The sequence below is a fragment of the Bactrocera oleae genome, chromosome 6, assembly GCF_042242935.1.
Source record: "Bactrocera oleae isolate idBacOlea1 chromosome 6, idBacOlea1, whole genome shotgun sequence".
NCBI classification, from domain to species: Eukaryota; Metazoa; Arthropoda; class Insecta; order Diptera; family Tephritidae; genus Bactrocera; species Bactrocera oleae.
The window spans coordinates 37883730-37899327 of NC_091540.1; the positions used below are offsets into that span (position 1 = coordinate 37883730).

At 35.7% G+C, this 15598-nt stretch overlaps 1 protein-coding gene across 2 annotated transcripts; it reads right to left on the reverse strand.

Moving 5' to 3' along the window:
* Positions 1-406: 406 nt before the first annotated feature.
* Positions 407-2778, reverse strand: DEF8 (differentially expressed in FDCP 8 homolog). 2 transcript variants are annotated; one of them, XM_036364650.2, is made up of 3 exons: positions 1725-2778; positions 1507-1551; positions 407-1327 (listed from the first exon to the last, which is right to left on the reverse strand). In XM_036364650.2, exons 1-3 carry the CDS (start codon positions 2401-2403, stop codon positions 603-605), a joined length of 1449 nt encoding a protein of 482 aa, XP_036220543.2. In that variant the 5' UTR covers positions 2404-2778; the 3' UTR covers positions 407-602. The 2 variants fall into 2 exon arrangements, with proteins under 2 accessions (XP_036220543.2, XP_014092723.2); XM_014237248.3 differs by lacking the exon at positions 1507-1551 and having other exon boundaries at positions 1725-2765.
* Positions 2779-15598: the final 12820 nt, after the last annotated feature.

Sequence of the window (15598 nt, forward strand, 5' to 3'; positions counted from 1 at the left end):
CCATAGATCATTGTCAGCGAGCTCAAGACCTATATAGCAGTTCTGCAATCGGAATGGTTGCATAACTCCCTAGAAGAAGCCGCACTTCGGAGAAGTGGATGGCTGCCGCTTTTGATTGAAAGACACTAGAGCGGTCTAGCAATCTAAAACAAGAGTTGATTGAGAGCTCCCGACAGAAGGGGAAGTCTATCTTTGTAGTTTGTAATGTGGCATTTATTAAAACTGTTCAGTCATTATATATATTTTTATGGTCCGCTGTCCCTTGCTTTCAATTTTATGTAGATGCTTCTGAATATTATACTTTACAATAACATCATAAAGATATCAATTATTTAAATAGCAATAGACTTGCTTCCAAATGTTTGTGACTTAAACCTTAAAACAACTATTAAAAAGTATACATTAATTATTTTAAAGAGATTTCACTTTAATATTTTCTATTTACATTAAAAAACAATCGAACATGTAAATAGTTATGTACATACAAAATTAATATACAGGACAAACCAATATATTATATATAAAACATATAATAAAAAATTATACATATGTAGTGGTTAGGAAGTGTTAATCGTATTATATAATTTTAAAAGCTTAAACTACTAAATATCGTCCGTATCACTTATATCTTCAGAATTTTCAGTAACAAAATGATTTTTCCGCTCTTGCCAACGTATACATTTCGGACATGACATATTTTTTCGGGTCATGCAAACGCGATGGTAGATAGAATTACATTTATTACACATAATACAACCATCATCGAAAGGGAATATCACTTCATTATTGTCGCAAATCTCACATATGTAAGCCTTGGCGTGGCACAGTTCGCAATTCCGTATATGCTGATCAAAAGCATTTAACACTTTTTGCAAATAATCAACTAAAATACCCTTTTCAATAAGCTCTAAATCTTTTATTGAATAAAAGTCGGTGGATTGTATTAGATGGCGTCGGGATTCATTAGCTCCAACATTGTCGTTGTTAAGGTGATTAGTTATTTGCTTATCCAGAAGCTTTTCCTCAGTTGCTGAGCGGCATTCCAACAAATATTTTCTCATGTAGAATAAATTTTGTCGCAACTTCTTTACACTTCCCAGTTTCTCCAAGAATACAAATAATTTCGGATTAGCCTCCTCTAGCTTTATCAAAGGTTTTTCGTAAAATAGATTTATTTCCTGAAGCGATGAACGTGATACTTTGTATTGTGTAAAATCCCAATTGTGAACAACCCGAGCTGGTATGATACTATAGTCATTCCAATGACAATTTGGACAATAATAAAGCCCACTGTAATCGCACAAACGAGGTTCAATCCACGAGTTTTCTATTAAAGCATAAAAAGAGAGTTTGAGATAGTTCAATGTTAAGGTTATATGTAGATTTAATATGATATATGCAGCATTAAATCAAATAAGCCGTTTAAATAAGTGGAGTATGTCAATAAAATGTTGTGTTACAACCGTGCAAAAAAATGTTTACTAGATAAGAAAGTAATGAGTTTACCCTCTGTTTTATTTGAACCAAAACAGCTAATCGGCTTGGGTAGAGCTAAATAAAAAATAAAAATTAACAAAATAATAGTTACGTTTGGAATATACAGTTGAAAAAATTTACTTTATACTTGTAGCGATATTTTAACCCGCATTTTAATTTTATTTTATGTTATTATTTTTTTTGTTTGTTCTACAATGATTGATTTTGGACTTTGTTTTAAGACTTACTAAAATTCAGTAATATTCCACATTCAGGACACTTATATCTCTGCGCCGCCAGGCCAATTTCTGGGCATATTTCGTTGATAGGGTAGCGCCGTTCTGCCGCTATTATATGCGCACATATTCGTATTACACTGTCCACACACTTTTGATGAGCTATAAAATTGCAGTCTGTACACACGTAACATGCTTGAATCATTCTCCATATTAGGCCACTACAATGATCACAATATTGACGTCCACCAATATGCCCACTTCGCTGAACGTTGAAGTGATGGCCGACAACTGTCTTTACATGAGGAGCTATTTCCAACGGATCAGACTCTGCCGATTGTAACTCTTTTAGAGAGTAACGTAAATCAACTAAATGACGTACTAACCAACGTCGTTCTTCACTACATTCATCCGAAAGCATAACTAAATCACGACAATGGGCGATTGCAGCTTCCAAATCTTGGACATTTGCGTCGGAAGTAAAGATTAATCGCCATTGTTCTTTTACTAGCGACGATGGTATGGGATATGATTTATCACTTTGAGACGTAGTAGAACTAACGTCGTCATCTTGGGTCCCAGGAACACTATTATTCAAACTATTATGTTGTAATAAAGTGCAAGCACTTTCACTGATAAAGGAGCTCAAAGCGCCTGGTATACTTGCTAAACTACCTCGAAGCGGATTCATAATTTTGTAAAATTCAGAGTTAAAACATCATTTGAAAAAGAAAAAGAACAAATAATAAATTGTTTGTTCTTGAACACAATGATTCCAAATAAAAACAGCTGGAAAACAATGTTGCTTGTTTCACAACCAACGGTGCCAGTAAACTAGTTTAAAAATTATCAAATTTTTTATTCGATCGCTTGATTTGGGTATCGTAAAATGTACAAATAAACCGGAACGAACAAATTTCTCGAGAACATAATATCTTAAATAAATCTACGGAAAGAAACATTTATTGAATAACTTGCGTGAAAGCACATTTTTACATTTGTTATGCGTGTACAAATAATTTATTTCTACTAATTAGTAGTGACACCACTCTCTGAATTTTATCGTTTGATAAATCAGAGAACGTATATTATGGGTATGCTCTGGGTAAATGTGCTGCCTATTTCTACCATAACAAAAAACAGCTGATTTTAGAAATATCCTGTTGCTAACAAATCCAAAGCTATTATGCTGGAAACAGTCACCGACGCGAAACCGTAAGCCGAATCAACTGATGTATCTTATGAGAGCGCAATGTAAATGATCGCTAAACATCGCTTCTACAGACGTAACGGTAGTATATCCGCAAAAATTGGATTTTTCCCGTAGAAACGTGTGAGCTGATTGCTTTCTTGCAACGCAGGGTTGCCAATCTAGATATTTTGTAGTAATAAGGAAATAAACTTGAATATATTTGAAATATTCTTAAACTAACTCAAATTTACAGTCGAATACATTTATTTATAAATAGGTAGACGATTTTTAATAGTTGGAATATAGTTTTGAGCTTTAACATTATGAAAAATTATAACTAAAAAACTAAATGTGTGAAAAATCGTGTATACAAATTGGATAATGGGAACATTGTTGGTCAAATGAAAACAAAAGAGAACAACTGATTTTTACGTATTTCAAGGTATCCGAAATTTATCGGACAAATAATATTGGTACGAACAAAATCGAATCGATGATAATTGAGCTATAAGCAATAAGTTGTAAATTCGAATAACGAGTAATAAGTATTAAGTTGTTGGAATTAGAAATAAAGATAAATGTATATATATATAAGAGTGAGTTACAAGGTAAACGATTTACCGAGATGCTGGAGCAACGTGGTTTGGCAACAAATGGAGCAGCGTCCGAATTACAATCGCGGTTACGAGAAGCGATGGAAGCAGAATACTTTAATGTTGACGAATATGTGTTTCAATTGCAATTAGATGAAGAGACTACGATAATAGAAGAAAATCAAGATGTTCAATGCTCGTCTCCAATCAAGCTCTTCAAAGGAGCTATATTACAGCAGTGTCAAGAGATTGAGGCCGTAATAAATTGCGAAATATGTATTGAAGAAGATTCCATGAACGAAAACTACATATCGATCGAAATTATCGCATGGACCAAGAAACTAAAGGCAAACCATCAAAATAAGGCTAAACAACTCCTTCTCTGATACTCATCCATATTTTATTAACACAGGTGACGCCAATCCGCCAATTTCCTCGAAGCGTTCCACTAACAAAACGTGAAGTTGTAAGCCAGACCATAAGTGAAAAGAGCAAAGGCGTCGTTATCGAACCATCAGTAATTCCATGGAGATCCCCTGTAGTACTTGCGAAGAAGAAAGATAACATGAGGTTCTGTGTGGACTATAGAAGGTTGAATGATGTAACGAAGAAAGGCAGTTATCCACTACCTAGAATCGATGACACGCTGAACTCATTATCAGGCACAAAATGGTTCTCAACACTCTCTTTGAAAAATGGAGGTAAACGAAGAAGACAAAGAAAAGTCGACTTTCAACGTTTGAGATAGTCTGTGAGGCAGTAAAAGATTGACCCAGTCCTAAAAATTAACATGAATTGCGGAGTTTCCTTGGACTTAGTACTTGTTATCGACGATTCGTTCCAAATTTTGTCATCGTAGCTAACAGCCTCCATGAACTCTCGAAAAAGGGCAGAGTTTTTGAGTGGAATAAAGAATTCTGAAGAAACGGCTAAGTACTGCGATGTCCCGCCGTCCCTCTAATTTGGAATGTCCGAACATTCGAGAAAAGTTGTGGACAATGAAATCAAAAAGATTGGGATACCCATATATTTGTTCCTGATGGTTTATCGGTCCGCTGTACATGAAACAACGGGACAGACTCCAGCAAGGGTAATTTTGGTAATGATATTCGGCTACTGATTGATTTGAAGTTGGAATTAACGCCAACGTAGGAAGGAATGGTAAAGAAGTCAACAGCACTCTAGAAGACGAGATAAGGGACATACATGCTATGGGGAGCCAGCGCACCAAAATTATGAGCGATAAAATGAAAGCAAAATACGACAACGCAATGAACTCTGAGGATTTTATTGAAGGCGATTGGGTATTGTTATATAACCCACAACGAAAGAAACGGCTGTCTCCCAAATTACCGAGTACTCGGGACGATCAGACTTAAGTGTAGGGCATTGTGGCGAACATAAATGGCAGAACTAAATAGAATCGACGAAAAATTGCTGAAATCAACAGACAGCGATATTCGTAGATGGCAGAATGTTCGAGTGGCGAAGTTTTGTTTACGATCTACTATATAAGGGCTGTCGGATTGTGCAGCAGATTCAACACTAAGTGGAGTCTTGCTTAGTAAAGAGCTATACACAATAACACATTTTACATTATTGCAACTTCAATTGTATATCTCACACATTGACCAATATTTTCGGTAAAAAGTCAAATATAGGCACTGGGGTGCACATATTCGGTAATTTGGGGCTGGAACAGTTTTGGTTCCATGCTGCTCCTAAAACCGTGGGCGGGGTTTTCACCGACTTTCACACTGTCGATAGGGTTGCTAAAAAAGATTTCTCCTGACAGAATTTATTTGTAATAGCTTTAGCGGTTAAGGAAATATGCTCATTAAGCCTATTAGAGGGTGATTAAACTATGTCACACTGATATCACTCACCAACTTCTTTTACTTATCTTGTTTTAGTAATGAACACGCTTTTTTTTTTAAGTTTTCAATTTAAATAAAATTTTCTTTATTTTTTTTCTAAGTTCACAACTTTTTCGTAAGAACTAGTATGGATGCGATTTTAAAAACAGCAGGTAGCGGAGATGGCGACGTCACGATGATGTAGCGAAAAAATGGGCTTGTGGTCGCTCGTCATCCCCTTTTTAACTCCTTCGGTGTGGTGTGTTTGCATGTGTGGGGTGATCTTGGTGGTAGGGTTGGTGTGGAATGTGTGTGGGATGATATGTTGAATTAGTCATTTAACCAGAGGGTAAGTCCATGCCCACTTTTTAAAAAAAAATTTAAACTGCAGATGCCCCTCCCTAATGTGATTCGTTATAGCAAATAATAGTCTGGTATCTTACTGTGGAGCTTGCCATAACCAATTTATTCGTTTTCGATTAATGGCGTTTTGTGGGCGTGGCAGGGGTCCGATTATGCCCATCTGCAATACCAACCGTCTTACGGTCGGTTCAGCACTCGAGTGTCTTCAGTTCTTTCGCGTAAAAGTTAAATATTGAACTGATGTTATTTTTATACTATTTAATATAAAATAAATGTGTAGAAACATATTAGTGAAGTTTTTTTGAATATAAAAGTTAACAAGAAAAAAACGTTAACTTCGGTTGCGCCGAAGCTATAATACCCTTCACAAAAACAAAGGCCCCTTACAAGAACTTGATTCCGAACGTTCAATTTGTATGGCAGCTATATGATATAGTGATCTGATCTGACCAATTTCTGTGGAGAATAATTTGTTGCCTTAAGCAATAACTCGTGCCTAATTTCGTGAAGATACCGCGTCAAATAAAAAAATGTTCCATGCAAGCACTTTACTCCGATCGTTCAGTTAATATGGCAGCTATATTCTATAGTCATCCGATCCATACAATTTCTTTGGAGATTATATTAATGCTTTAAATAACAACACATGCCAAATTTCGTGAAGATACCTCGTCAAATGAAAGAGTTTTCCATACAAACACTTGATTCCGATTGTTCAGTTTGTATGGCAGCTATATGCTATAGTCATCCGATCTGAATAATTTCTTCGGAGATTACATTGTTGCCTTAACTTATAATTCGTGCCAAATTTCGTGAAGATACCTCGTCAAATGAAAGAGTTTACCATACAAACACTTGATTCCGATTGTTCAGTTTGTATGGCAGCTATATGCTATAGTGGTCCGATATCGGCCGTTCCGACAAATGAGCAGCTTCTTGGGGAGAAAAAGAAGTGTTCAAAATTTCAGATCGATATCTCAAAAACTGAGGGACTAGTTCGCGTATATACAGACGGACAGACGGACGGACGGACAGACAGACGGACATGGCTAAATCAACTCAGCTCGTCACGGTGATCATTTATATATATACTTTATATGGTCTCCGACGTTTCCTTCTGGGTATTACAAACTTCGTGGCAAAATTAATATACCCTGTTCAGGGTATAAAAATATAAGGATACAATTTATTTCATTCATCCAAAACCCTAAGTTTGCGGCAACTATATATATATATATATGTATAAATTTTCTTAATCTGGAGAACCATATAACCGACCGCTTAAACTATAAAGTTACATGCACACAAATTAAAAATTCAAATTTTAAGACTGGGACAGTACTCCATGATTCCTTGACCTTAATAAAATGTATTTCTTTCATTGATTGATTAAGCGAAAAGCATTATGTGATTCTGAAAAGTTTTGATATTTTCATAAAACTTTGTACACAGATTATTTGTCACTCTGAGGAAGGTTCTATTACCTGTGGTATGTATAATTTAATGTATAGAGCTATTATTACAAAAACACGTAAGAAAGAGTTAAATTCGGACGTAACCGAGCATTTTATACTCTCGCTCTTTCAAAGTTCAAAGCGTAAGGCATTTTTCAGGTATTAACAAAAATGTTTATTAAACAAGTAAGGAAGGGCTAAGTTCGGAGGTAACCGAACGTTTCTTACTCTTGCAACTTGCCAGGATCAAGACCGGGAAAATAACTTCAGGTGTAGGCACAATTTTGTTTTAAAAATGTTCTTTGAGTTTCATTAAGGTACCTCACATACCATCATCAATATAAATATAAGGAGTAAAGTCAACTAGATGTTTGAAAATCTTAATATTAGTTATGGGGTCTAGGGCAAGTTTTCACCCGATTTTAGGCACAAAGATGCACCGTTATTAAAAAAAACACGTTCTGTCAATTTTATTAAATTAACTTACTGATATATGCAGTATAAAGTCAGCCGAAAGTCCTTTCTATTAGGTATGTATATGCGATCTAAGAGAATTATTGGTCCGATTCAACTAATTTTTGACAAACAGGTATACTATTATCAGAAAAATATTCTGTCCGAATTTATATAATATATGTCATAGATTCATCGATAATTTCGGTAAAAAGTTCACAACAGAAACTGGGATCCACATATTCAGTAACTGGAGCCTTGAATAGTTTTGGTCCAACTTGAACAATTTTTGCCATACGGTGGCACACCTTAAAGTTTTATCCAGATACACTGATTAGGTCTTGATTTGTATACTGGAAAGTGAAAGAATCAAATGGAACGAAAAATTGTGTTATACATATGGGAAGTACGCGTGATTTTTTCTTAATTTCGGCTCCTGTAAAACCCTTTCGTACCATCTCGTTTGTAATTATACCCTGAACAGGGTATATTAATTTTGCCACGAAGTTTGTAATACCCAGAAGGAAACGTCGGAGACCATATAAAGTAAACTTGTATATATAAATGATCAACGTGACGAGCTGAGTTGATTTAGCCATGTCCGTCTGTCCGTCTGTATATACGCGAACTAGTCCCTCAGTTTTTGAGATATCGATCTGAAATTTTGAACACTTCTTTTTCTCCCCAAGAAGCTGCTCATTTGTCCGAACCGCCGATATCGGATCACTATAGCTATAGCTGCCATGTAAACTGAACAATTGGAATCAAGTGTTTGTATAGAAAACTTTTTCATTTGATGAGCTACTTCACGAAATTCGGCATGGGTTATTGCTAGAAGAAGTAATGCAATCTCCGAAGAAATTGTTCAGATCGGATCACTATAGCATACATCTGCCATGGAAAACTTTTTTATTCGACAAGGTATGTTCACAATATTTGGCATGAATTTTTGCTAGAAGAAGTAATGTAATTTCCGAAGAAATTGTTCAGATCGGATCACTATAGCATATATCTGCCATACAAACTGAACGATCAGAATCAAGTACTTGCATGGAAAACTTTTTTATTCGACGAGATATGTTCACAATATTTGGCATGAGTATTTGCTAGAAGAAGTAATGCAATCTCCGAAGAAATTGTTGAGATCGGATCACTATAGCATATATCTGCCATACAAACTGAACGATCGGAATCAAGTACTTGCATGGAAAACTTTTTTATTCGATGAGATATGTTCACAATATTTGGCAAGAGTTTTTGCTAGAAGAAGTAATGCAATCTCCAAAGAAATTGTTCACATCGGATTACTATAGTATATAGCTGCCATATAAACTGAACGATCGGAATCATGTGCTTGCATGGAAAAATTGTTCATTAGATAAAATATCTTCACGAAATCCGGCATTGATTGCTCTCAATGGCATATATCTGCCATACAAACTGAACGATCGGAATCAAGTACTTGCATGGAAAACTTTTTTATTCGACGAGATATGTTCATAATATTTGGCATGAGTTTTTGCTAGAAGAAGTAATGAATCTCCCCCGACTTGAATTGAATGCTTTACAGGAGGACTCTACAAACATATATGTGCCGAGTGTGCTGGAGCACTACTTTTGCAAAGCAAGCAGAAATATTTCTGATAATAACGAAGACTACAACGAAGTAGGAAACGAGGATGACACGACAGCTGCACTTCCAATGACATCAAAGGATGGAACAGGATTTTTAAGGAAAAGGAAACAAGCCCTTATTCTGCGTTGGAAACATTTTAGCGTTGAAAGTTCAAGAGCCGCTCTCTTCAGAGAAACCGCCATGATGTTACACCCATGGAGAAATGAGGAAGCAGACTTATTAAATAATGACGTCGAGAGTATTTGCAATGCACACAAGGAGCAAATTGAGCAGAATAAGCTCAAATATGACAAATTTTCATCGAACGAACTAGAACGGATTTTGGAAAACATTCATGTCACAGCGGAAGAAACAGCTGATGATCGAGCTGCCTCACAACTTCTAGATCCCGAATTCAGGGCTCTAGCCGTTACAGAGCAAACAGGAGATATTATTGTTTTTCAAGAGCACAACCACACAAAGGAAGAGGCGGTTCGATTAATTAAACTCCCACCTCTAATATTAGAAGACGATTTACTGATGATGGTGCAGTCACTTAACAGCAAACAGAGGGAATACTTTGCTCATGTAATGCACAATATCAGTAAAAGGAAAATCTTTATCGAATATGTCGGAGGCGGTGCTGGAGTGTGCAAGAGTCGGCTTATAACGACTATATATCAGTCGTTGACATTGCGAGCTAATAGTGTACCAGGAACCAACCCCGAAACAGCCAAGGTGTTACTCTGAACACCCACTGGCAAAGCAGCATTTAGAATTGGAGGCCTAACCTTTCATTCGGTTTTTATACTCTCGCAACCTGTTCCTACAGAGTATAATAGTTTTGTTCACCTAACGGTTGTTTGTATCACCTAAAACTAATCGAGTTAGATATAGGGTTATATATATATAAATGATCAGGATGAAGAGACGAGTTGAAATCCGGGTGACTGTCTGTCCGTCCGTCCGTCCGTGCAAGCTCTAACTTGAGTAAAAATTGAGATATCTTTATCAAACTTGGTAGACATGTTTCATGGTACCGTGAGACGGTTGGTATTGCAGATGGGCGTAATCGGACCACTGCCACGCCCACAAAACGCCATTAATCAAAAACAAATAACTTGCCATAACTAAGCTCCGCAATAAGATACAAGACTGTTATTTGGTACAGAGGATCACATTGGGGAGGGGCATCTGGCATAAATCAAGCACTAAACACGCCAGAGACATTAAATTTTATCTCTGAGATGGTATAAGATGACTTTATAGGAACCGCGTTCAAAATTAGACAGTGGGCGTGGCACAGCCCACTTTTAGGTGAAACCCCATATCTTGAGATCTGCTTAACCGATTTCAACCAAATTCTGTGCATAACGTTCTTTTCATATTTCAATGTTATAGTGTGAAAATTAGCAAAATCGGATTACAACCACGCTTACTTCCCATGTAACACCATTTTCAATTCCATCTGATTCTTTCACTTTCCACTATGCAAATCAGGTAACAATGATTATATCGGGGTAAAACTTTGCATGAATAATGCAATTAAAGTATGCCACCTTGCGGCCAAAAATTGTCTAAATCGAACCAAAACTGTTCAAGCCTCTAAGTACTAAATATGTGGGCCCCAGTGCCTACAGTTGACCTTCTACCGAAAATATCAGTCAATCCACAAAGAAATCTCAAACGAGTATACCATTTGACTTTGCGAGAGTATAAAATGTTCGGTTACATCCGAACTTAGCCCTTCCTTACTTGTTTCACTTCCCGTCAACCAGTCTTCCGGCGATCTTCGGCCACTGAATAATGACACATTAAACACTATTCATGCCAATCTCATAGATATTAGGTTTATTATAATTGACGAAATTTCAATGGTTGGAGCAACGATGTTCGCATATTTAGATTGTAGACTAAAGCAAATTTTCAGGAGCAGCGCTTACTTTGGAGGCATACCAATTATCGTGTTTGGTGATTTAAAGCAGCTGCCGCCAGTAGGAGATCGATGGATATTTGCACCAAATATTAATGATTATTACAGTAAAATTACAGGAACACCGCTTTGGGATCAATTTCGGTACTTTGAGCTCACTGAAATAATGCGCCAGCGTGAATATCAAGCATTTGCCATCGCTTTAAATAACATGTCAGAGGGAAATATGACACACGCTGACATCCAATTAATCAAAAGCAGGGAAAAGACCTGTAATGAGATACCAAACGAAGCCATCCATCTATTTTATTCAAATGCTGGAGCAAATGATTTTAATGTAACTAAACTGGCGAACACGATGACCGAGGAGTTCATTTCGACTGCGAAGGATACAATTAAGTCAAGTTCCCTAACAGAACGCAGCAGGGCAAACATTTTAGAAGTTGTAAAGTCTTTTAAGCCATTGGAAACACAAGGAATGCTTTATACATTGCAGCTCAAGACTTCGATCAAATATATGGTGACAGTCAACATAAGCATAAGTGATGGTCTCGTCAATGGTGCTACGGGGGAACTAATGCAGGTTGATTCCGATTCACATGGATCTGAAAGTTCAGTGGTGCGACTATGGATAAAATTCGCAAAATCAAGAGTTGGAAGGTTTGCACATTCTAAGCAGCCTCACAGTCGCAATGCAGATTGGTCACCAATCATGAGCGTGGTCCGATCATTCCAATACAAGCGCAATGAGCAAATAACCATTGAATGTAGACAGTTCCCCGTCATTCCAGCTGGAGGCATCACAATACATAAAAGTCAGGGTGGAACATACACACAAGCTGCTGTTCATCTAGGAGGTGGAGTTAGCAGATCAGCTTTATATTTAGGATGTAGCAGAGCCACAAGTGCCAATGGATTATATATAATCGGGACACTTTCTCCACCGAACCTATTTGGACCCCAGGATTCAATTAAAACTCAACTTAATAGATTGAAGGCAGAAGGAGCATTGACGATATGCTTCAGATTTTTGACTGAAAAATCGGAACAACGCCTGGATATTTATTATCAAAATGTAAGGAGTCTAAACAAGCATATTGAAGATATCAGATCAGACAAGCCGATATTCTGTGCTTTGCCGAGACCTGGGACTTACCTCAAGAAGAATTCCCAATAGAAGGCTACAATGTTATTGCACGCCTTGATGGAGAAACAAGGTCATCCCGACGACGCCCTGGCAACGGTCTTATAATATACTACAAGCAAGATAGATGACCAGGTCTATCAGAAGGATAATTTTCAAGGAACGCCACCGGTTCAACAAACGTTTACCAACTGTTAAACGTAAACAATTCAACAGTTTCCATATCACTTGTGTACAGCAATAGATTGGGTATGGACAAACATGGATTCTGCAATGACCTCATGTATCACACATGAAACACCATATAGTGATCATGACGGAATATTTTTAAGCTTTAGAAAATAGATTTATTATATATATAGACATATGTTAGATTCAATATTATTAAATATAAGTTTGTATTATAATATAAAGTGTAAGTCATAGATGTCATTATTGTAACTTACATACTATATAAAAAAGTATTATAGAATAATAAATATTATTATATGTTATATATTTTCTAATTTCTATAAATATTATAATGTGTTTTGTTTTCATTAATTTAATGTGAACAATCAATCAGCTTAAAAAATTAAAATTTATGTAAATGTCTGGAAGATCTATTTACCTCAATAACTGACCTTAATTCGAATAGAAAATTGTTTATAGCAAAGAACCTATTTTCTCTTGTTTTTTTTTTAATTTTGTCTGTGGCGCATTTAGTTTTAGATTTATCGCACTTTTAGTACTTTTTAACAAAACCGTTACATGGGAAGTGGGCGGGGTTATAACCCGAATTCTCCCATTTTTACAGGGTATATAGGGATGCCAAAAATATTTGCCCTGAGCGAAGTGGTTTTTATAGCTTGAATGGCTTAGGAGATATGTACATTAAACTTATTAGTGGGCGGGCCACGCCTATATTTATCAATCATAGAATCCGCTTTCTAATACAATTCATTATACCAAATAAAAGTTTTATATCTTATTGTAGAGCTTAGTTATGGGAGTTCGAAAATCTTTATATTAGGTATATGGTGGTAATTTTTGACATATGGGTACACTATTATCAGAAGATATTCTCTCAGAATTTCATTAATATACTTCACAGATTGACCAATAATTTCGGGAAAAAGTCAGCCATAGGCACTGGTGTCAGTAGCTGGTGGCTTGAAAAGTTACCCTTTTGTGCAAAGTTTTATCGATATATTCAGTGGTACTTATTAGAAGTTTTTACCATACCCACTATATGACGAGTGGGCGGGATTATATTCCGAATTCACCCATTTTCACACCGTATAAAGAAGTACTGATAAGATTTTCCCTGAGCAAATTCATTTGATTTAACTGTAGTGGTTTGGTAGATATGTAAAAAATATTCAAACCATTAATGCCCATCCCTGATGCGATTCCTTTTACGAAATAAAAGTTTTGTTTCTTATTGTGGCTCATAGTTATTGCATTTTATGCCCCTCTACAATAGAAACCTTCTCCGGGTGCCAAGAAATATGTGTACCAAGTTTCATCAACATCAGCTCTATTTATAATATATATATATATATATATATACATATATGGTATATATATCAGGATAATGTTATGCACCGAATGTGGTTGAAATTGAGCCGTTCTAAAGCTAGGCGGTGCCATGCCCATTGTAAGAATTTAATATCTCTGACGCATTTGTTTATTGATTTCGCACTTTTAGTAGTTTTCAACATAACCATTATATAAGGAGTAGGCGTGGTTATAATCCGATTTCACCCATTTTCGTACCGTTTGAGGGAGATGTCTTTTTTAAAAAATCTTCTAACCATATATGCCCTTCCCTGATTCGATTCGTTGTTCGAAATAAAAGTTTTGTTTCTTATCGAGGAGCTTAGTTAAAGCATTTTATAGCTCCATCTACAATACTAATCTTTTCAGGATGCCAAGAAATATGTATATTAAGTTTCATCAAGACAGTTTACAGAGACGGACGTACGGACAGACAATCTATCGGAAATCAACTCGTGTTGTGATCACTTACATACATATGTATATAGATGTATACCTATAACCTCATATCTATCTTGATTAGTTTTATGTCATATTGTACAAACAACCGTTTGTAAGACAAAACTATTATACTCTGTAGCAACATGTTGCGAAAGTATAATGATTAAATGAAAACTCATATTATTTTATTTTCATTAAATTAATAATGGCATGCAATTGGTTATTTTGTTAACAATACTCTGCAGTTTCGAATAGTTTTGTCAATTCAGTCTAAGAAAAATTATAAAATATTTAATAAAAATATCTGGTAAGGGTTTCTGTTAAATAGCATTAAAATCCGTAAACATAAATGTAATTGATGTATTTATGTAATATTAACAGAAGTATTTACTGTATTTAAAAAACATTAGTGTTCAACAGGACTTTCACAGAAATGTCTAGTAGCGCTCTCTGATAATTATAGCATGAAATGGCATTATCGCAAGTTCCAAAAACTAAATATTTTTTTTTACATTTCGCGCCGTCTTGTTAAAACCAGTTACCGTTTAGAATTATTTAAATTTCATTGTTTTAACCGTGAGACCAATAACTCTGCTTTATCTTTCAATATATTTAAATCATTGAAATCTTCAGAGATAATGAGGTATAGATACAAACGAACTCCGTGGTGGATGGCTGTTCTAAGAGAGTAGTTGATTTTCCAACACATATACAGAATTTTTTCTGTATGTGCTATTGGTATCAGCTCAGGATAAAATGTTTTCTTCAAATATTCACCCTTGAGTGGATTAACAATGCAAAAATTAACTGTCTGAAGTCGAAGACCAACATTATATGGGCGCGAAAATCAAAAATGGTCAAATCGCTATATTTGCTTAACAAGCAAATATTTTCGATATTTAATCGCCTTTTCCCATAAATATTTGCTTATACTATAACCAAAATATATTAAGTAAAACCCATGCTTAAAAAAAATGTTATTGACCTGTGTTATTGTTAAAACGTTTTAAACTCATCAATTTCAGACTTTTTATACTCTTGCAACATGATGCTCCAGAGTATAACCTAACGGTTGTTGTATCACCTAAAACTAATCGAGTTAGATATGGAGTTATATATATATATATACAAATGAACAGGATGACGAAACGAGTAGAATCCTCCCCCTGCCTCGCTCTCTAAGAGCTATAAGGCACATATCTCCTAAGTCACTTAAGATACAATAACCAAAGTTGCTGGTATGAAGGCTTCTCTTAGCCGTCATATACCTAATACAAGGATTTTCGACCTTCTAGTGGACTTT